General features: G+C 50.0%; 1 protein-coding gene across 4 annotated transcripts in view; it reads right to left on the reverse strand.

Moving 5' to 3' along the window:
- Positions 1–23441, reverse strand: part of MAPRE2 (microtubule associated protein RP/EB family member 2) — a 1024543-nt gene that overhangs the window by 64168 nt on the left and 936934 nt on the right. For all 4 annotated transcript variants that reach the window (XM_078687332.1, XM_078687330.1, XM_078687331.1 and 1 more), the window contains one exon: positions 3891–4027. In XM_078687332.1, coding sequence (XP_078543458.1) covers positions 3891–4027 — 137 coding nt within the window. The remainder of the gene's footprint in view (positions 1–3890; positions 4028–23441) is intronic.

A 23441-nucleotide genomic window follows, 5' to 3' on the forward strand; every position in this document is an offset into this window, starting at 1 on the left:
GCTTACCCTGGCCCCCCGGAACTCGATGGGCACGCTCTACTGCGAAAAATTTACTCAGTCCAGACGGAGAGAGATAGTTTTGGATCAGGTCCTCAACCAGGAGATCAACAGAGTGAGGTTCTGGATTCTCCGGAACGCCAACCACGCGCACATTACAGCGACGTGCCCTGTTCTCAAAGTCCTCCAGGCGCCGGGTCATGAAAGATTACCAATCTCCGTCTGTATCTCCGAGACGTCCGTCGTGAGGCTGGATGACTTGAGATCCAATGCTTTCACCTTCTCATTGGTTTTCGATACGTCGGCTCGAATCAAGTTCACATCAATGGCCACGGTGTCGATTTTGTGGGCCAAGGCCTCGTATTGTTGGCCTATCGTCTCCCTCATGCCAGAAATGGCGCCCATGATGTCCTGCAAGGACGGCTCCGTTGAAGCGTCCACGATGTGGTCAGCCGCACTTGGACCGGGCAGGGCGGCTCCGGGGGACCCCTTCAAGTGGGTGTAACGGTCCATAACGTTAGACTGGACCGGGCCCCCGCGCAGGGGTGTCTTGGTCTTCCGTGTCTCTCGGTCCCCTCTGCCCGCCATGTTGGAAACTGCGTCACAAAGAGATTCACCAGGCTCGATGGAATGGGCACAGGAAAATAAGGCTTCGGGATCAAAGAGCCGCCAAAAGGGTACCACCAGGATAGAGCCAATCAGATAGGAGAATAAGCCAGCCAAAGGCCCGACAGCCGTCTCGTGCCCCGGATCCAGCCCAGGCCAGACTCCCCTGCCAGATGTCTCAGTCTGAGGAAGAATCGAAACCGAAACTTAAGAGGGGGACCCACAAGTCCAATCCCCCTGCCGCTGTTGTTTAACTCCAAGACGGCCACAGAGCCTCACCCAGTCCCGGGCGTACCTCAAGGGCGGATCCCAAAAGTTCGAATCACCGTAACTCCGGCACCCCGGGTCAGAATCAAATTCCGAAAGTTCCAGGACGATCAGCCCAGCGTCCTCTACACAAATCCTCGTGAAAAGTCAGGATATGGTCAGGATATCATGCCGGGAGTGGCGGGGGTCCGGAGAGCGCTGTGCTCACGCGGCCATCTCGGATGCCCGCCAAGCTCCTCCTCCTCTTTAACATTGTTAAAGATTTTACCAATCCCAGTGCTCTATCTGCCCCAATACCCCCTTCTCAAGCACTGAGTGAAAACCTATCAGATTTCTTTGAAAAAAAAATTGCTAGCATTGCGGCAACCATCCTTCAGAACGTTACCGGCATTACCGAAGACCCTGCCATCACCTGCAAACATGCATTTACTGCCTTCCTACCTCTAACCAAGGAGCAAGCCATGAATCTATTCCTGAAATGTTAATCAGGCTCTCCATTGGACTCAGCCCCGGCCTTAATCATGAATGAAATTGTCCTTTTAATTATTAACCCCCTCCTCGAAAAATGGAACTCCTCCTTACTTTCAGGTGTGGTCCCCACTGCATGGAAACACGCAATGCTAATTCCAATCCAAAAAAAATCAGGCATTGATGCCACCTGCCTAAGCAATTACCGACCTATCTCACTCTTATCCAAGCCCGCTAAAGTGCTGGAGAAAGCGGTACAAGAGCAACTGTCTAACTATCTGGAATCAAACTCTTTGTTTCATGACTCCCAATCAGGATTCAGACCGGACTTCAGCACCGAGTCAGCTCTGCTCGAGGTATCCAAGTCGATTCGAGAATGCACGGATAGGGGAGAGGAGGCCATGCTGGTCCTCCTTGACCTATCCGCAGCATTTGACACCATCTCCCATGACACACTACTTGCTCGCCTGCAAGAGGTTGGTGTCAGTGGAACCCCCCTCACTTGGGTCAAATCTTTCCTTACGAACAGATCTCAACAGGTGATGCTGGGCTCCTTTCTTTCCTCCAAGAAACCATTGACTTGGGGCGTTCCGCAAGGTTCTGCCCTCAGTCCTCTCTTATTCAATGTGTATCTAAAACCCCTGGCAAAAGTGGTTGAATCCTGGGGCGTCAAAGTAACCTTTTACGCTGACGACACCCAACTAGTGGTCTCCTTCAAAGACCACTCCGAAAAAACATCCCACAACTTTCGCCATTGTATGATGAATATCGCTACTTGGATGTCTGCTAATAACTTAAAACTTAATACAGAAAAGACTGAAGTCCTATTTTTTAATCAGAAATCCCCCACACCTTCCATTCTCTGGTGGCCGACTGAATTAAACCCTCCCCCAGTACCAGTCCAAGCTGCCCGTAACCTAGGTGTCCTATTTGACACTGCCCTCTCCTGCAAGACTCAAATTAATAAAGTTACCTCGTCTTGCTTCGGGAAACTCCGCATGATAAAAAAATCATCCCCTACCTGCCACTTGACTCCCGTAAAACAGTGGTCCATGCCCTCATTACTGCTCATTTGGACTACGCAAATAGTCTGTATGCAGGTGCCCCGGCGTACCTCATAAACCAATTACAGAGAGTCCAGAATGCAGCAGCCAGGCTGATCTGCAACATCCCCTACCGCCACTCTATTTCACCCCATCTGATCAAACTTCATTGGCTCCCAGTAAGACTTCGCATTCAGTTTAAAGCCTTAACTCTGGCCTTTAGAGCTCTCAACGATCGAGGCCCTACCTACCTACGTCACAGATTGAAGCTCTCACATGCACCCCGCAACCTTAGATCCAATCACCTCCGCCTTATGATCTGCCCCCGTTACCGCCTGGCACGCACGGGAGGAAGGGCCTTTGCAGTGGTCACCTCCAAACTGTGGAACCAGATTCCTATAGAGCTAAGATTTCTGATGTCAGAGCCTCTATTCCGTAAAAAAACTCAAGACTTGGCTTTTCGCCCTCATCTAATTTACCTAATCCCTCCACCTCCCTCTGACCCTCTCGAGATAATTGTCTTCAGCACTGGGACACCTCCGTTGGAGGTAGCTGAGCACTTTACAAACTACTAAATAAATAAATAAGTAGTAAGTTGCAGTTGCTGAGTAGATCTAGAGGGACGACCATGTCAAGGATAATAAGAAGGAGCCCGACAGACCGGCAGAATAGCAACTGCTGCGCAGGAGATGGGGTGATGGCAGAAATGATGCATCTTAAGCATGAACCGAACCTCGGCTGATTGTAGGCTAAGGCAGTGGCTGCCTTCGTTGCTGCCAACAGCTGAATGGGGTTGAGGTGGGCAGATTTCAGCAGCAAGCAGGCACTGTGGCCTCTTTGCCAGGGAAGACTGAGGCAAAAATTCATCTGCCTGTAGCCGCAAACATTCTCGTACCGCCAAAGGCAGGAACTTTACCTATGCTTGTTAAAATGGGAGCTGCCACCCTCTTGCTGAGGCCCATGAAGAAAGGGTTAGCTAGCTTTACTCGTTTAGCGACACAGGAATTGGTCTATAAAATTCATATAACAGGTGTGCATGGACCGTTTAGGGTGAGAAGTACCAGTCATTTCAGACAGCTAATCAGTCTGTCATTGTTGGTGCTGTTGTTGGAGGGCCCTACTGAGAAGTGTGGATCAACTGACATCACCTCCCTGGGAGAGAATGACTGTATGTGTGCTACAACGGGAGACTGTATAGCGGTCATAGATCGAGATGGTGAGCACTGAATTGCCTTCACAAAGAATTTCTGATGCAAACACAGAAATCAGCAATTAACTTACAAGACTCTATAAGTAGTAGTCCAATGCTGAGCGACTATCTATTGAATGCTTAGCATCACTGACCATAACCCTTAGGTTTTTATAGTAGGCCTTTTTCAGAAAGAACATGTTTTTGTGGTTTGTTTGGGATGGCACAAAGGAAACGTTGTTTGCCATCTGTACAAAGGTATATTAGAGACATTTAGACAACACTGCGTTTCTAACCAAGGTCACATCCATTGAAATTACCTGATCACTGAGCTGCGTGACTTGTGTTTCTAAATCTTTGTCGCTTTTGGGTACTGGACTCTGTGCTGCTTTTTTTGCTGATGAAGGACGAGATGAGGTGGAGCCAGGTTTTACCAGCGGACTTGCTCTAGCAGCTCCTGCGCGTAAAAAAAAGACACTGTTTAAACATGATGAAAATCCAAGTGTTGTGGTTTATATATACACATTGCAAATATTATTGCTAGAATTGTCCTCTGTGAGGCAGTACCAAAAGAGTCACTGATAACCGATATGTGAATGACACGGCGCAACAGACAATTTGAGATGTGGAGCCATGATCACAAAACAGCCAAATGGAAAACATGGAAAGAATTGCATATATAAAATGTCACTTGTAGGACATAAAGAGCAAAGTTGTTGCCGCCTGAAACTATGATGTCTTCAAATACCACTTGTGGGGAAAAAAACACAGACTACAGAGAAGTTGCCTGTTGTGCCTGTTCTGTAGAGTAACATCCCACAAAAATGTTACCGGACAGATTTCCAATCAATCTCCTTCGCCCCCCACAACCCTCCTAGGTAACGTAAATACTAGGGCTAATGACCATGGTAATGCCTCTGCTCAAGGAGTGACGACTGTCGATATTGACAATGTTGGTTCCCTTCAATTCTTCACCCACTCCTGTAGGCACTGCCTCAAACTTATCATGTGCCACTTTATTCCCATGTGCTTTTCTGATGGTGCCGTCCTGAACTTCTCCACCCCTATAAGATTCAACTCTGTGAGACCTCATATTAATAGCAAACCTGCCTACAACATCCCCAAAAGTATCAAATGCATCAATGCTGACTCCCTGATCCAAGCCTTACTGGATCTGGCCCATGCCCCTGCTTTGACGCTGCCTGAATTTAGGATGACAACTGCCCATGACGCAGTGGTACCTTACAAAGCAAGATAAGTCACGTACGAAAAAGATGCTAGTCAACAAATGGTATTCCACTGACGTAAGACTTCTCAAACATGATGGAGGAAGTCCAAACTCACTTTATTGAGTTTTTTTTTGTTTCATAAATCGTACATTGCATTATATACTGTTTTTTTAAAACATCCTGGCAGTGTTTATCTTGCATAACTACAGATGTGCGCCTCAATATTCAATTGTTTTCAAGCATTTGCATCATTTCTTACAGTACATTTTGCAGAAACCTTATTTAAGAGGCAACACTGTAATATCAGGACATTCTAGCAAGTGCATTTATATTAACTTCAACAACTATCAAACCCTATAGCCCCCCTCCGAGTTTTCTTGAAATTACTGCCTATGGCACCTAGTTCACCCTGGTTCCTTCCTCTACGCATGTTGTCACAATTAATACTATTTGCATTTGTCGGAATTACACATATAAACATTTTTGGGTCGGAATCGTGCCATTGGGGGACTGTTTACACATCTCCTCTATGTGTCATGTGCCATTGAAACCGGCGCAGGTTCTAAGGCTTTCAATGCTTCTAACATTAAGTCGCAATCCATTGAGATCTCCGTTTTACGCAGGTTTCGGGCCTCATCCTGTCTAATGGCAGCACTCTCCGCATTGTCCCATCCCACCATTTTCCCATGCCACAGGTACACTGATGGTCCCCTTGCTGCTTACCACCTCATGGTTATTGCATGCTTTGCTAGGATAAGTACTTAGTCAGCAAAGCGCGAGTGTAAATTCCGCGAATTTGGTCGCCAATACATCCAAGGAAGTCCAAACTCTCCCCTCTGATCGCATGTTGAGTCATTCATCAAGATGGTTAAAAAACATGCACTTATTCAACCATAAATAGCTTGTTTTTAAACCTGTATCACTACTGAGGGCAACACTTGTTAAGAGCTCTTTAAGCTCACAAATTAATATACAATATAGTTTCCTAAAATTGCTTCCTCCCTCCCCTTTTTGAGGTAGATCTCACTAGAGAAACTCTGTGCAAAGAAATCCCGACTTCTCCCCATTCAAGAGTATGAGAAATGCAAAGTAATTAAGGGATCTGATTTAGAGTTTGGATGAGTAGGTGACCGTGAATGTGATCGATATCCCGCCAACCCTTTATACATGTGCCGTAGGATATATTGCACTTGTAATACGATTGACCAGATATCTGTCAGTTTTGTGACATCTATTACGTCCACAAAACTCTATATTAGGCCCTATAACTCTGAAGCTCTCACTGCTCAGCACCAAATTGGTCGATCTCACTCTTCAGCAAGGAGACATCCTACAGTGGTGCAAGCACGAATGACCCAATATTGTAGAAGTCCAATCCTGACCGTGAGTTGCTGGCCAATTATCATCCCAACTCAAGCCATCCCGGCCTACTTAAAATGGAATAGTATCTCAACATGCACCTTGCAACCTACCTGGAAGAGCACAATGTCTTCAGGTATTTCCAATCTAAGATCTGTCTTCACTTCAGAACCGAGACCTCCATCAATAGGATCTGTGAAAACTGTTTATACCTTGAATCATGTGCAAGTTCTAAAGTCATCCTCCACGATCTCTTAAAGGACTTCAACAAAATACCAATATTAAATTGGACTGATTTGTTATCCATTGTGGTGTTGAGGAACAGCCCTAAAATAGTCCTCAGCCTTTCTAACCAAAATGTCTCACCTTATAAAATTGGCATTTTTCCTGTCTTGCTTGACAAAATTCAACTGTACTATCCCTCAAGGTTCAGTATTCTCCCCTATTCTCTTTCTACAACTTCTACATAATAGCACCAGAAGCAGTCATCTTCGAGATCAGCTACCACTTAAAAGTCTATGAATATTTGGAGAGCAACTAATTTTGGTTGTAACTTAACTCTATCCTAACACCTCTAAGATAGAAATATAGCTTTGTGGCCAAGGTGATCCACATTCGATCACTTTCAACTGGCCCCAGCCTACTGGTCTTCAGCGATCACTCTTAGAAAATGGATGTGATCTGGGGTTTACCCCTGCCATGTCATCGCTCCCTTAAGTGAACAATGTATCAAAAATCAGTTTCTAACTCTTATGCATTTTTTGACCAAGTCTATAACGTGCTCCTACCTCAAAAGCCTGGACCGACCGTTGCAATGGTGAACTCCAGAGCAGGCTACAGTAACAGAATATACAAGCCACTCTAACAAAACCAAAGATAACCTAAAGAGATCTAGACCTAAACCTCTCTAATAATCCTTGGACTGGGATACCCTGACCTTATTTACGCCACTCTGTAGATGTGTCATTGGCTTCTGGTGTCCCAAAAATTGGTGCCCATATTTACTAACACTTTGCGTCAGGTTTGCATTACATCTGGATATGAGTTGGATAGTAACCCAAAGTTGCGCAGCGCACTGCCTTGCGTTACTTTGCTTCAAGAGGCATTCTGCATAGAACTGTAGACAGGGATTTTACCAAAATCCTATACCTCTATGAAGCAGGTGCAACGAAGAGAAATGTTTTAATTTCTCCTCTTATTTTCTTCTTCGCATGTGTGCTGCATTGTACAGGTACCATATAAAGGGGGAAAAGCCTTAAAGCATAGTTTTTGTACTGGAAGGGATCCTTACTTCACAAAACCTATGCTTTAAAAAACACAGACATAGGAGGAGCCAAGCAGCCATCTGAAATGGCCGCATAGTCGCTCGGCTCCGCGAGCCCCTTTGCCCCACACGACTATCCTGTCGAATATCCTGACCCAAAGTGCCCTCCTTTGCCTCCGGAGAGAAAGCGAACACCTACCGTCTGCTTCCGGAGCGTCTACGTGCCGCCGATCCTGAGAAATCTCCCCGTCTGCTTTGCGGCCCGTGTGATGGTGGGACCGGGGCGTTGATTAGGCGGGGCCTCCGGTCTCGGCCGCAGCATCGACGGCCGTCGAGGGTGGAGCGGCGCCTTGCCGATGGGGGCCGATGTTCTGAACGACCACTGCCAGCGGTAACGACACGAACTGATCGACGTGTACCCTCGTGGGACAGAGTGGCGGCGTGGGATCGGAGGGGGCGCTTGACTCCTGCCCCCTCCCAACGTTTGTTGCCCAGGCATAATCGGAGATCGCTCTGATATAGGTGGGCGACTCCCGGGGCCCGGCGGGACTTTAGCCTTTTGGTGGCTCTCCTTTCTGGACCCTGCCCCACAATTTGTTTGTCCTGGAGATGCATCCTGCGGTGTCCCCACGGTGCGGCCAGCTCCCTGGATCTGTGCAGGGGACCGGCGCCGATCGGCTCAAGATGGCGGCTGGCGCCTTTCTTCGCGGCTCACGTCCGGGCCGGGCGGCTGTTGCAGAGATGGGACAGGAATGCCCACATCGCCCGACGGAGTTCACACCCCGAGATGTGTTGGCTGCATTGACGGCTTTGCAGGAGACTTTTGATTGCTACGCCCGAGTCCTGGGTACAGGACTGGACGCCATCGCTGTTTCGCTACCTATGTCGACCATGGTCCTACTCCGGGAGTCGGCCGCTGACCATGCTGCTGCCTCTGTGGGGAAGGTTTTGGTTCCTCGGAGGCTCCTCGGACCGCTTGGAGCCCGGACTTCTTTGCCCGTGCTGGCCGTCTTGATCGCCTGTCTGACTTTGTCCTCGGGGCACATGTTTGACTGGCGGCTGGGAGTGGAGCGTTGTTTTCCTTCTTGGACTGGCCCCGGGGGTTCGCGGCCATGGCCGGACTGTTTGACTTTCTCCTCCTGGATGCTGTTCTTCGGTGTCAGCTTTTGGAAGTTCATGGGCCCGGCGCTGTGGTTGCCTTCTCTTTCTTGTCTGTATTTGGGTGGCTTTGAATTATTATGCTTTTTTATGGCTTTGTTCCGTCCGGGCCCGCCTATCCTGTTCGGACCTTCGAGACTGTGCTTCCCATTGCTTATTGATAGAACTTCAGGCAGTATTCTTATCAGACAGGGTCAGGGCTGAGGTGGCCTGTCCTCTATTTGCTTTATTATTGACGGGCGGTGTCGTGGATGTCTGTGATTGCTATTGCTTTGTTCCTGTACCCAGGCTCTATTGATCTTCTTTGTGGTATTGACTCCTTTTTGGGATTTTCGTAGTGTTGGGGTGCAGGGCGGGGCCGAGCGGCGCACTGGGGGTCCTCCTCCATTTCTCTCTTGTTCTTTTTGTTTTCCTTCTTTTCTATCTTTCTATATTTCGGGTTCTATTAGGGCGACAGGCACGCGGCTGGGGGGTAGGCCATGACCTTCTGCGGGTGTGCAGGGTGGGGGGTTGCGGGTGGGGCGTATGTTTGTGTTCGTTACTATGGCCCTTTAGTCTTTCTTTTTCTCAGTTGTCGTCGTTGCCTGTGTTTCTTGCGGTGTGTATGGCGCTGAAGGGTGGGTTTGGACCTGTTGTATGCTGGGGCTGTGCCTTTGCTTCTCCTGTTATGTACATTTTGTCCCCTGGGGCCCCCCTTATCGTATAGACACTGTTTCATCTATCCTGATTTACTCACTATCGTGGGAATGCGTGTGACTGCGTGACGCTTCTTTTTGCTCCTTATTAGTAAAATGAACCTTTCATATCCTTATTCGAGCTGCTATGCCGCATCCGAATTCTGTACTGTTACTGTATTATCCTGTGCCTTGAATTGTTGCCACAATGCTTATCGCTCGCAATGTTTTGACTTTACTAGCGGCCGGCCGAGATGGATGTAGGCCCATCTCTGTACTCTGATTTGCTACAAATAAAGGTTCGAAAAAACCCCCCAAAAAAACCACAAAAAAAAAACCACAGACATACTTTAGACTAGCGCAAGGATGTCAGTATTGGGATATGGCTGCTAAAAGTGCACCACAGCTGGGAGAGAGGAGAGCAGTACCACATCCTGGTAGATAGGGCGCTGTTCTTTTTTCTCTCTTTCAAGCAATACAGCACAGCAACTTTAGTTGGTGAGCTGCCTGCCATTGAAGAAGGGAAAACTATTTCCAGAAACGCGTCGGCAAAAAGGCTAAGAAACTTTGCTTGTAGTCTGCATTGCTCTTCGCTGCAGCCTACTGATTAAATAAGGTGTAATCTACAACGTCGAGTGGGCGCTTCAATTGTGTTGAGCAAAATGCATGTGGTATATATATATATATATATACATACATACATATGTGTGTGTGTCTATTTTAAATATTTAATACTTATCTTTTAAGAAAAAAGATACAATAAATGTAGTATACTATTTTAATATTGATAACACATGTCCATATCTTATTTTAATACTTGAAATCACTTGTCGATGTCATCATTGATGTCATTTGCGATGTAATCAATGATGTCACTGACCATGTCATGAGTGATGTAATGTTTGAGGTCATTAGCAGTGATTTGCGGGGACGTAAGTTATAGTTTGTTCAGGTAACTATAACTGCTGAATTTTAATAGTTTTGTACGAGTGAAATCTGACCCTAACTATAACGTCCCTGTAACCTTTGTTTTTTTAGTGAATTTCTAACTTTCGTTTCCTATTTTTTTTTTATTATTTTCTGAAAGCATCAAAAAATGGTCACTTAGTCGGTCGCACTGTACCACATTCCATTGCAATTCCAAATGTCAACAAATTCATCATGCCATACAGCTTAGCACATGCGAGGACCAAAGCATTTAGACTGTTATACTTTAAAGAACTTCGGCTCCTGCTTCCGAGGCCCCAAGCCACTTACTCTAAACCTTTGCATGTTTGCATCCCCTGGCCTTATACACTGGTTTTTCTTGTTGCGCGCACCAGTCTACACTCGTCGGCGACATGGTCTAAGGTTTTTGTGATTCTATTTCCTAAATATAGTCCATGTAACCTTTGTTTTGTTCAGTGACTTTCTATGTTTTTTAAAACTCCATTTCCTAACTATAACGTTTTTTTAATAATTTTATTTCCAAACTGTAACCTTTTGACAGTGGGTGTGTGAGTGGCTGTATAGATAGGTGAGTGGGTGTGTGCGTCTCTGTTTGGGTGAATGAGTGGGTGCATGAGTGTCTGATTGGGCCTGTGAGTGGTTGTGTATCAGGTTGGGTCTGTGAGTGGGTTCGTTAGTGCCTGAGTGGGTCTGTAGGTAGGTGCGTGATTCTCTGAGTGAATCTGAGTGGGTGCAAGTCTCTGAGTGGGTCTGTGAGTGGGTGGATGAGTGTCTGAGTGGGTCTGTGATAGCTTGCAAGAGTCTCTGAGTAGGTGCGTCAGTGTCTCAGTGGATCTGTGAGTGGATGCATGAGTGTCTGAGTGGGTCTGTGAGTGGGAATCTGAATCTGTGAGTGGGTCTGTGAGATTGTACATGAGTGTGTGAGTCTCTTGAGTGGGTCTGTGAGTGTGTGTCTGAGTGGGTCTGTGAGTGGGGGCATGATTGCTTAAATGGATCTGTGAGTGGGTGCATGAGTGTCTGTGAGTGGGTGCATGAGTGTCTGTGAGTGGGTGCAGAAGTCTGCGTGGTTCTGTGAGTGGGAGTGTTCAAGTTGTTCTGTGAGTGGGTGCATGAGTGGGTCTGTCACTGGGTGCGCACTAAATAAAAGTAGGGGGCCACATGGGAGTGGGTCCTCCTGCCAGCTTCTCCTGTGATGGTCCTCCTGTCCAGCTTGCCTGCAGTCTGCTACTCCCTACTGCCTTTGGTTTTGTGTCTCCTCTACTTATTGTATTTATGCCTTTTCCCTGCTCGCTCCTGCCCTCGATGTTGCCTCTTTCTGCTTGTTCTGGCCATTATTTTGACTCTTTCTGCTCGTTCCTCACCTCTATGTTGCCTCTTTCTGCTTATTCTGATCATTATTTTGCCTCTTTCTGCTTGCTCCTGCCTTTAGTTTGCCTCTTTCGGCTGGTTTCTGACCTTTATTCTGCTTGTTTCTCACCTTTAGTTACTTCTTTTTGCTTGTTGCTGACTTTTATTTTGCCTCTTTTCTGCTCATTGCAGATGTATATTTTGCACCTTTCTCCTCTTTTTTCTGACCGTTATTCTGCTCCTTTCTGACCTTTATTCTGCCTCTTTCTGCTCATTTCTGACCTTTAGTTTGCCTCTTTCTGCTAGTTTGTCACCTTTATCTTGCCTCTTTCTGTGTGTTTCTGACTTTAATTCTTTCTGCTGGATTCAACCTTTAACCCCTTCGATGCTTGTGACGGAACGGTTCCGTCATCAGTCACGGCTGAGCTGTGCTGATGACGGAACGGTTCCGTCACGACCGCGCCCTGTTCTGGAATGTCCAGCACAGGGCGGAATCGGCGCCGCACGGAAGCGGTTATGCTGCCTCTTGCTGCTGGTTTCTCACCTTTATTTTGCCTCTTTCTGCTCGTTTCTCACTTTTACCATGCCTCTTTCTGCTTGTTGCTGACTTTTGTTCTGCCTCTTTCTGCCCGGTTCTCACCTTTATCCTGCCTTCTTCAGCTAGTTTCTAACTTTTATCTTGCCTCTTTCTGCTCATTTCTGACTTTTATTTTGCCTCTTTCTGCTCGTTGCTGACTTTTATTTTGCCTCTTTCTGTTCGTTGCTAACCGTTATTCTGCTTCTTTCTGATCTTTATTCTGCTTCTTTCTGCTCTTTGCTGCCCTTTATTCTGCCTCTCGCTGCTCAATTATCACCATAATCATGCCTCTTTCTGCTAGTTGCTGATCTTTATTCTGTGTCTTTCTGCTAGTTTCTCACCTTTATCTTGCCTCTTTCTGCTTGTTTCTGACCTTAATTCTGCCTATTTCTGCTCCCTTTTGTCTGTTCCCCCGGGACCGCAGGGGAGCCTCAGGGCCCCCACAGTCCCAGCCAGCTCCTGACCTCCAGCGGGAGCCAGCAGTGCTGCTGCATGCAGGGAGCTGCTGGAAATGCAGCTCCCTACATGCAGGAGCAATAGTTTCATCTCTTTCCCTGCTCCTATGTCTGCGGGTAGGGAAAGAGATGAAACCTCCGCTTCCTGCAGGCAGGAGCACTTTTTCAGCTCCCACCTGCTGGAACCGGAGTGTTTGCTATCACAGCTCCTGCAAAGCAAACAGCTATGTTCCGGAACAGTAGGAGCCGGCCCAGGGAGGTGTGGGTCCCCAGGCACTTATTGGCTCCAGGAGTTGCGGCCCACCTCCTTTGATTTTCAAGGGTTTGCCCCAAGGAGGTGTTGGTCTCTAGAGCTGAGAATGGCCCTCTCCCATTGTTTATAAACTATCTGGCCCCGGGGAGGTGGTGGTCCGTGGTCCCCCTATTAGGTGTTTTTTTAGGCCCTGGGAGGTGGCGGTCCCTGGAGCTCCGCGAGGGGGTTCTGTGCGGCCCCACTATCAATGTTTCAATAGCCCTGGGAGGTGGTTGTCCCCGGGTCTTGTAGAGCCCATGGAGGGGGGGTGGGCTCATGACTGCCCTTCCTTTTTAAAAAAAAAAATAAAGCCAGGGGAGGTGATGGTCCCAGGGGCTCCATGAACCTTAGGAGGGGGGGCCTGTGCTCCTCCTTTTTCTTTTAAACAATGCCCCCGGGACCTGGGCCACGCAGGGGCTTTTTCCCAAACGAGCGCGGGAGTCCACGCTTTTTCTTTTTTTTGCTGGAGTCAAGGATCTGCCACAATTTTAAGCAAAATGTTTGTTTTAAATGCTTCTTTTGTCCTAGTGGGGTCCCTCTGTGTACCCAGCACCAGAGCAAAGGGGTCAGGGTATTCTTACCCTACCCCCTTTTCTATTTGTATCAACCTTTTTTCAGGGACTCGGCTGAAGCCGAGTCCCAAGATGGTTGCCAACACTTCCTGGTTGAAGTGTTGGCAGCCAATCAGATCTGAGCACAAGATAGGGAGGGTTCGCTGAGCCTTTGCATCCTTAGATATCAACATTTTATTTTTCTTTAATATCTCCTAAACTACGCAATGGATTTGCACCAATTTACAAAAACGTCGCTTTCTTGACCAAAAGTCTCTTTCTGCAAATGTGTGAAATTCCGTTCAGCTGTAGCTGTGTCTAAAATTCTTATGGGAATTAACATGGGAAATTCACTTTTTTGACCCCACCCCTTTTTCTTGGCCCCTGTTTGACAGTTCAGCCCGAAACTTTCCATGCACAACAAGAATCATTGGCACATTTTCTTTGAAAAATGTTGTTTACATGCAAATAGCACCAAGGATGATTAGGGAAGCCAAAAATCACTTTTCCTATGGAAGCTAGGTCCTAACAATAACTACCTACTTTTGACCGCCAGTAGGACATTTTATTTCTGTTTTATTTATAATACTTTTTACAGCGCGAACAAGATCCTGAGGGATATCAGAGCACTTTTTTTTTTTTTTTGAAAACTTTGTTTATTGGAGTTTTTGTAACAAGTAAAAAACAAGACAGTACATTCAGGGCGACAGTACAACGGTCAGTGCTTGTGGTTCATAAATCAACAACAAAGTGGGATCAGGAATCTCAGTACATTGAAGTATCTCTAAACGGCTCGGGCAGCTACAATGCAGTAACATGCAAGTCATATATCAGAAACAGGAGTAAATCAGCGGTAATCAATCACAGGGTACAATCACAGGGGTAATACAAAAGACGTCATGGGGTCAAAAAACATTCAGAGATACACCAGAGCAACAGCAGTATTTCATCACAGAGGTGGCAGGAGGGCATCACAGCAAATGCAGTCGATGGACAGTGCAGCAGGCATACTAGCAGAGACAATGCATATAATCAGTTGGCTGAGGCATCTTACACCAGGCCATCAATATCAGCACCAGTGGGAGCTCCCGGTGGTACTGCATCACACGCGGTCTGGGCTAGAAGATAGGTTACCAGGGGCTGCCAAATGTCTCTCGGCCTACTGGATACGGGAAGGAGGTCAGCAAATGTCGTGTGCTGATCCTGACTGTGTGTCATATCAGCAAGCCAGTCTTTGAACTTGGGAGCTCTGCCACGCCCCCATCTGCATGCCACGCGCCTCTTTGCCAGAAGGAGCGCAATGTCCACAAACTTTCTGTGTAGTGAGGAGATGTGTGGTGTGTGCCCCAACAGTATGAGCAGCGGGTCAGGTGGTATGGACGACCCAATCATGGATTCCAGAGCAGCATGTACTTGCTGCCAGTAGTCCTGTAAGGGGGGGCATTCCCAGGCAAGGTGCAAGAAATCTGCATGTTCCGCGTGGCAGCGGTCGCAGCGATCTGAGTCGGCTAAATGAAACTTAAATTTTTTGACAGGGGTATAGTATAATCGCTGTAAATACTTATAATGAATCAATTTGAGCCTACTGCTCGCCGATATACGAGCCGTAAGAGTACAGCAGTATATCCATTGGTCCTCAGTGATGTCAATTGCTAGTTCCGCAGCCCAACGCGCTCTCGCAGGGGTCACAGGCTGCGGGCTATCCGCGCGGATATGGCGGTACATTCCCGAGACCAAATGTGAACCATCACTCGAGTTCAGCAGGAAATGAAGCGGAGGCGAGACGGCAGGTTCCGCAGGGTAGTCAGGAAGTATTGCCCGCATGCCCTGGCGGAGTCGCAGATAATAAAACACCTCGAGAGGGGTGCGCGCATGATCCTTGAAGAACGCATCAGCGGGTTTAAATCGGCCCCCAGTAAACATGTCCCCCCAGCTCATGACCTTCAGGGCCGCACAAAGGCGCTGGAAGCCTTTCTCCTGCAGGAGTGCAAGCTCGGGATGATATGTTAGTGGCAGCAGGGGAGAGTATAAAAGTTCACAATGCAATCTCCTAGCCAGCCGTCGCCACGCATCAACAGTACACGTGACCGACGTGTGAGGCGTCGTAATGGCGGAGGGCTGACAGTGCAGTAGACCCTGCAATGGCAGGGGGTCGGCAATCCAGTCCTCCACCGCCAGCTGAGGCATAAAGGGGGTGGGGCGAAGCCAGTGGTATGCATAATGTGCCTGTGCACAAAGATAATAGGCTTCGAAGTCCGGAAGGTCAAACCCCCCCTTATCGTACGGCAGGATCAGTAGTGACCATTTAAGTCGCGGGCCCTTGCCACCCCAGAAAAGGCGACACAGCTCAGATCGCAGTGTCTTGAAGAAATAGGCTCCCGGATAAAAGGGGATATTAAGAAAAAGATAGAGAAAGCGCGGGAGCACCACCATCTTAATCAGGGAAGCCCTTCCTGCCATGGAGATGGGCAGGGCGATCCAGCGGTCAACCATAGCAGTGAGTTTTGTTACAGCCACCCCATAATTAGAGCGAAGAATCTCATCCTTATCTCTCGAGATCTGTATGCCCAAATATTTAAGATCAGACCCGCATCGCTCCAGTGGGTAATCCAGGGGAAAGTCAGGTACAGCAGCAGTGAGTGGAAAAAATTGGGATTTCGTCCAGTTTATCTGAACCCCCGACAAACGGCCAAAAACCACAAATTCTCTGAGTAGAGGGTTCAGATTGTGTACTGGGTCTTTAACGAACAGAGTCATGTCGTCCGCATATAAGGAGACATCAATTTGGCGCTGGAGGCAGCGAACCGCTCCCTCACCATGGAGCTGGCGGAGCCGGCAGGCCAGGGGCTCGACAGCAATCGCAAACAATAGGGGGGACAATGGGCACCCTTGCCGCGTGCCCCTGGAGATATCGAGCGGCGTGGAGAGATGACCATTGATCTGCACCCTGGCTGTAGGCCGGGTATATAATAGACGGATCCAGGAGACAAAGATGGTGGGGAAGCCCATGCGGGTCAGAACAGCAAATAAATAAGGCCACTCAACAGAGTCAAATGCCTTAGAAGCGTCCAAGAAAATAGCTGCGACAGGGATGTCAGGGTGAATTGTATGGAGTAGGGAAAAAAGGGTGCGCAGATTATGCGAGGTGGAGCGGCCAGGGACAAAGCCAGACTGGTCGGGTAGCACTATCCGGGTCATAAGAAGAGACAACCTAGTGGCTAGGACTTTTGCCAGGATCTTAACATCGCAGTTAAGGAGCGACAGGGGGCGATACGAGTCACAGGACGTGGGAGCTTTACCAGGCTTCAGCAACGAGGTAATGACGACCTCGCGCATGGAACCGGGGAGGACACCGTCCTCATGCGACTCCGTGAAAACCTCACGGAGGACCGGGGCCATGACATCCACATAAGTTTTGTAGAATTCAGCGGGAAGGCCGTCCAAGCCAGGTGCCTTCCCATTACGCAACGACATGATGGCATCCCGTATTTCCTCCAACTCAAAGGGGGCAGCAAGGAATTGCCTGTCGACATCGCTTAACCAGCATAATGCTATGTCATTTAGAAAATCGTCATATTGGACGTCAGGAGTGGTGACTGTGGTGTATAGGGCGCTATAGTGGGATACAAAGGCATCCAACAAGTCGTCCGAGTCCCTGACAGCATGCCCTTGGCCATTGACCACTTCAAGGACAGTATTGTCCACTCGCGGCGGGCCTGTCAATATAGCCAGTGCCTTGCCGGGTCTATCGCCCTCACAATATTTCCTCGCCTGCCAATATTTATTCCTGAACCTAGTCTCCCTGTTCGCTTCATCTTCATATTGTGTGAGTTTGTCCCTGAATTCAGCGTGTGCAGCAGTGTGATCACCCTCCACCATTCTCGCCTCCAAGGCCCTCAACTCAACCTCAAGCTTCCGAATTGTACGCTGTATGTCACGCAGCACCCCAAAGCTCTTAGACATGCAGTGGCCCCTAATTGTGACCTTGAATGCCTCCCAGATAGTCTCGACGGATGCAACAGAGCCCTTGTTCCGAGGGAAGAAAGCAGCGATCTCATCCCCCAGTTCAATCCGGAAAACCTCATCCAGCAAGGCCGTCGGTTGCAGCCGCCAACGCATCCGAGGGTAATCCCAGCCTGGTAGTAAAACCAACAGCAGCACCGGGCTGTGATCTGAATAGGTTCGCGGGAGGTGAGTCACCGCGTTCACCCCAGGCATTGTTTCACGAGTCAAAAAGAAGTAATCAAGGCGCGCCCAGGTGCCAGTCTGAGAAGTGAAGTGTGTGCCCTCCATGCGGCCAGGGTGCAGCTGTCTCCAGGCATCCAGTAGACTGCCCTCTGAGAGCACCCCTTCTAACGCCTCTCGCGATCTGGGTTTGTAAATTGCCACACCATCAGCCCTATCTAAGTGTGGAGTCAGCGCCATGTTGAAGTCACCTCCCCATATGATGTGGCGGGAACCAACGTCCATGATCTTACCCCATAGTACAGTAAAGAAACAGGGCACGTCAACATTCGGGGCATAGCAGTTAACCAACGTGACCGTGTCGCGGCCTAATCGCCCCCAGAGTATTACATAGCGGCCTTCCTTGTCCGCCAATTCTCCACATACCTGAAAAGGGACATTTCGTTTAACCAGGATGACAACCCCCCTAGCATATGAGGAGTAGGACGAGAATGAACGAGTAGCAGCCCATTTACAACCAAAGGTAGAACGCCCCTGTGGCTTCAAGTGCGTTTCCTGTAGCATAGCAATCTGTATTTGTTGGCGATCTAAATATGCAATTACATTTCTACATTTTTTAGCATCATTGAGCCCTCGGACGTTCCAGGACAAGCAGTGTAAAGGTACAGTAGTTCCAGAGTTAGCCATTATACAGACAGGGCCCAACTAAAACATTTCGCAATCTCAGATTCCCAAATTGCAACATCATAGGTACAAGAGCACAGAGCACCGGTAACAGCCACCTGAATGTCGCCTTCAACAAACCAACCATCCCCGAAAGAAACTCCACCCCCCCACCCACCACTGCATCCCAATCATGCCAGTAGCCATTCCAATCCACACCCGCCCACCACCCACTTCCCAGAAATTCCCACAACTTGAATTGAACATCGGGGTACTCCCGTAGGGGGAACATCAGCATAGGCACACAGCCACCCCCGTTCCCAGACGCCTCACATTCGATACCATCCATGGTTGAGGCTGGGTCAGTGGGGGCAGTTCCTACATTTCTGAAACCGCCTGGGGTCTCGGTCTCACTCAGCCCTCAGGCCCTATAACTGCAGCAAAGATCGCAACAATGAATAGTTAGTGATAGTAAGGTAGGTAGCAGACAGATATGTATGAGGATGACAGTGTCCGTCAATCTTCATGAACCGCCAGGGGCATGTCCTCCTCGGGTATCTCATGATCTTCCCGCCGTTCCCTCTGCGCTCTGAGATGGTGTTTCAGGAATTCCTCAGCCTTATTCGGATCCGTGAAGAAGCGTTGCCTACCCTGGTGTGTCACCCGCAGCCTGGCCGGATACAGCAATGCATAGTCTATCTGAGCCTCTCTCAATTTTTTCTTGACTGCCAGAAACTTCCGTCTTCCCTTCTGCACAATGGGGGTAAAATCAGGATATAGAGAGAAAGCAACTCCATTGTAGTGCAGGGTGCCTTTGGATCTGGCAGCCCTTAAGGCGACATCCCGATCACGGTAGTTCAATAGTCGGGCTATGATAGGCCTGGGCGGGAGGCCAGGCTGCGGCATAGGTGCTAGGGATCTGTGTGCTCTTTCCACAATAAACTGAGAAGAGAAGGCATCTTCCCCTATGGACGCCCGGAGGAGGGACTCGATGTATAATTCCATTCTCCCAGTAGCCGTGGATTCCGGAATGCCCGTGACGCGGATGTTGTTGCGTCGGCTACGGGCTTCCAATTCCTCATTCTTGGCCGCTATGACCCTAAGCAGGCCATCCATGCGAGCAATTTGGGAGGTGTGGGTAGCAGTGAGGTCATCGGCGTCCGATATACGTTGTTCTGTTGCGGCCAACCTCTCCTCATGCTGGTCAACTTTATGGACTAGAGCGTCCAACCTAGATGAAATACCGTCCACCTTCTCCACCACAGTGGCAAATCCTTGGCGCATTTCTTGGACCAGGTTTTGTAGATCTGCCGCGCTCGTGGGGGAGGGCGCAGCAGCAGAGCTAGCGCCGCTAGTCCCAGGGCCCCCCCCAATCGACTTTGAGCCCTTCTTGGCGCTCTCAAAGCTGAGCTTCGCTTGACGGTGCTCTTGGCGCACCATCGTGCCCCTGCGCCGCACGTGAGCCACCGGCGTGGGGTCCATCAGGGCAAGAACCGGTCACTACACGAGCAAGGATAGAAGTGAGGGTCGTCCCCCGTGGCAGGCAGTGTTGTATGGCAGGGATGCAGGGGGACCACAAAGTACGCAGCACCCGCCCGTCCCACACGGGCTGGAGAATCGCAGGTCAGCCTGTGGACTCCCAGGGCCCCCCGCAGAGTGCACCCGCGGTGCAGAAAGTCAGCTGGTCAATCCGAGCAGGCCGGAGGGGTGGATCAGTCTACTGCGCCCGCCGGGCCCTGCCGACCCGCAACAAAGGTAGGGCAGGTCGTCCACTGGGGGGACGTCTGCAATCTCTAATCAAGCCCACCGCATTCTAGCAGCCGCGGCAGGGCACTGCCCAGGGTGTGATCCGGTACTCACTGCGTGGGCCTGGACGCCAAATGGATGTGGGCAGCTCCGACGGTGCAGGTTTCCCCTGCACCTCCATGCACGGCCTGTAGAAAGTGGCCGCTCCCCTCCGTCAACAGCAGTGTCACTGTGGTGTCAGCCAGCTCCCACCGCTAGTCCACAGGCAGGGAGGTGCGTGAGGCCCTGTGAGATCGGCCGCCGCCGTCGGGGTCCGTGCTGCACAGCCCAGTACTGGGAAACAGGGCGCGGCGGGATCCAGCAGTCAGTCACTCGCCTGGGGCCCTGCGCCTCGTGGTCCGCACCGGCCTCGCGTGAGCGCCGGAGGCCGACGCCTTCACTTCTGCGGGATCCGGGAATGCGCCGGTGTAAGTACCGGAGCGGCAAACTCGGCGAGGGTAGCTCCCAGCGGTCCCAAAGTCGGACCGAGTGTGGATGGGGCCAGTGGTTGTCGGTTCCGCTGCTGCGGGGCTGGATAGGACACCAGACGGCGAGGATTACTGCAGGATCAGTAGCGTAGGAGACGGGAGCCGCTCACTCAAGCGGCCATTCCGTTTGCGCGCCAAGCCACGCCCCCGGATATCAGAGCACTTTACAACAAGATGGAAGGAAGGATATAAATGCAATCTCGACATCAGATAAGAGTACCAAGCAGGAATAGTCACAAACTTGCCAGACAAATGAATCAAGGAGAGTAATACAATAAAACAGGTATATATTGGTCTAAACAGGGGGGCACACTATGCAGTAAGGATGAGCCGCATTAAATAAAGGTACAATGATTGTAGGATCAGTGACTTCAAGCAGCTGAACCTAGCTAAATTAAGGTAAGAATTTGTTCATTAGGAATCATTTAGCCTCCAGTTTGAAAGCAGTTGTTGAGGAGATTCTGCGAACTTCCAGTGGAAGAGAGTTCCATATGTTTGGGACAGCCCCAGAGAAGGCTCGGTAACAGGTTCTCTTTTTGCTAAGGATGAGTGGTTTCAAGAGGAAAGTGTTAGCGCTTCATGAGGCTCTACTACCACAAGATAGTTTAAGCTTTTGCGCTAGGTACAGGGCTTTGTGCGCCAGAACGGCAATCTTTAACTGTATTCGAGCTTTGTAATGCAACCATTTAAGAGATTTAGGACTGGGGATATGTGCTCATTTTGTTTGGTACTTGTGACCAGCCTAGCCGCAGCGTTCAATGATGCCCTTAGCGGAACCAGGGTGTTTTTGTGAAGGTCACAGTGCGTAGCGTTGCCGTAGTCTAACCTTGGCAAGACAAGCAATATATAGTAGGCTCGAACCCCCCTCCACACACCCCCGGGAAGGCCACCTCCCGGGGAACTAATTATTTAAATTGGGGGGTCCTTGACGGACCCCCAAGCCCCAGGGACCACCACCCCCGGTGCTTTACAAATATTGGGAGGGGGGCCGTGCGCCTCTCTCCTGGAGCTCTGTGATGGCCCTGGGGACCGCCATCCCCCAGGGCCGGCTCCTGCAGTGTCCCGGGGTTCCTACCCCCGGGACACTGCTGTTTGATATGGCAGGGCGGGAACCTCGTGGCACCCGCCCTGACATAGCAAACTGCTTTGGTTTTTAGAAGAGAAAGCAGGAAACCTGCTCACTCTTCCAAGAACCAAAGCTGATTGCTTTTCCACACGGGAAGCTGCATCTTAGCAGCTCCCTGTGTGGAGAAGCAATGTCGGCTCCCGCAGGACGCCGGGTGTGGCGGGACCGTGGGGGGATTGGGGACCCCACCACGGTCCCCAACGGATAGGGCCGGCCCGGGTGATGGGGTCCCCGGGGCCATAAGTGACCCGGGAGGGGGGCCACGCAGCCCCCCTCCTGAATAATTAAAAAATAATAAATACATTTAAAAAAACAAAGGCCGGCCCCGAGAGATGAGGTCCCCGGGGACATAAATGGCCTGAGGATGGGGGCAACGCAGCCCCCTCCAAATAAATATAAAAATAAAAACTGGCCATGCCCCGGGAGATGGGGTCCCCGGGGCGATTATAGCTTCGGGAGGGGGGCCACGCAGCCCCCTTCCAATTGAAAAAAAAAAATAGGGGTCAGGCCCGGGGGATGGGGTCCCCAGGACCAATAAAATAGGAAAAGAAGGGGATCCACACAGCCCCCCTTCTTAAAAATGAAAAATAAAAAAAAGACAGGCATCACGCCGGAGGCCGCACCGCCTCCCTGCAGCACTCTGAAAACGTGTCCTCTGGCGCATTTGCAGATAGGGAACTAATTCCCCTTGAATACTGGGGGTCTCTGGGGGCCAACTAGCCCACCAGGAACCTCCAGTATGCACCAGGGAGCTGCGTTCCAGAGAGGTGTTCAGAGGCCACGCCCCTTTTTACACCTCTCTGTAATGCAGCTCTGTGATGCTTAATGGAGGTATCTGGTGGGCTAGTTGCACCCCAGGGACCCTCAGGATTCAAGGGGACTTAATCCCCCAACTTAAAACGCGCCACTGGTGCGTTTGCACAGTGGTGAAGGAAGGGGACAGGGCCCGAGGTGACATGTGTGCAAGCACGCCCTGTGGCGCGTTTTAAGTTGGGGAATGAATTCCTCTTCAATCCTGAGGTCCCCTGGGGGCCAACTAGCCCACCAGGTACCTCCAAGAAGCGCCACACAGCTGCGTTGCACAATGGTGTAAAAGGGGGCGTGGCCTATGAACACCTCTCTGCAATGCAGCTCCCTGGTGCATACTGGAGGTACCTGGTGGGCTAGTTGGCCCCCAGGGACCCTCATGATTGAAGAGGAATTAATTTCTCAACTTAAAACGCGCCACTGGGCGTGTTGGCACACATGTCACCTCAGGCCCCGCTCCCTTCCTTCACCACTGTGCAAACGCGCCCCCATTGCGAGTGTATGTTGGGGAATTAATTCCCCTCAATACTGAGGGTCCCTGGGGGCCAGCTAGCCCACCAGGTACCTCCAGTATGCGCCAGGGAGCTGCGTTGCAGAGAGGTGTTCAGAGGCCACGCCCTTTTTTACACCTCTCTGCAATGCAGCTCTGTGGCGCTTACTGGAGGTACCTAGTGGGCTAGTTGGACCCTAAGGACCCTCAGGATTCAAGGGGACTTAATCTCCCAACTTAAGACGGCCACATGGCGTGTTTACACAGTGGTGAAGGGAGGGGATTGGGCCTGAGGTGACGTGTGCAAACACACCCTGTGGTGCGTTTTAAGTTGGGAAAATAATTCCCCTTCAATGCTGAGGGCCCCTGGGAGCCAACTAGCCCACCAGGTGCTTCCAGTAAGTGCCACCGCGCTGCGTTGCAGAGAGGTGGTCCAGGCCATGCCCCTTTTTACACCTCTCTGCAACGCAGCT

The sequence above is a fragment of the Lissotriton helveticus genome, chromosome 4_1 (genome assembly GCF_964261635.1).
Source record: "Lissotriton helveticus chromosome 4_1, aLisHel1.1, whole genome shotgun sequence".
NCBI lineage: Eukaryota > Metazoa > Chordata > Amphibia > Caudata > Salamandridae > Lissotriton > Lissotriton helveticus.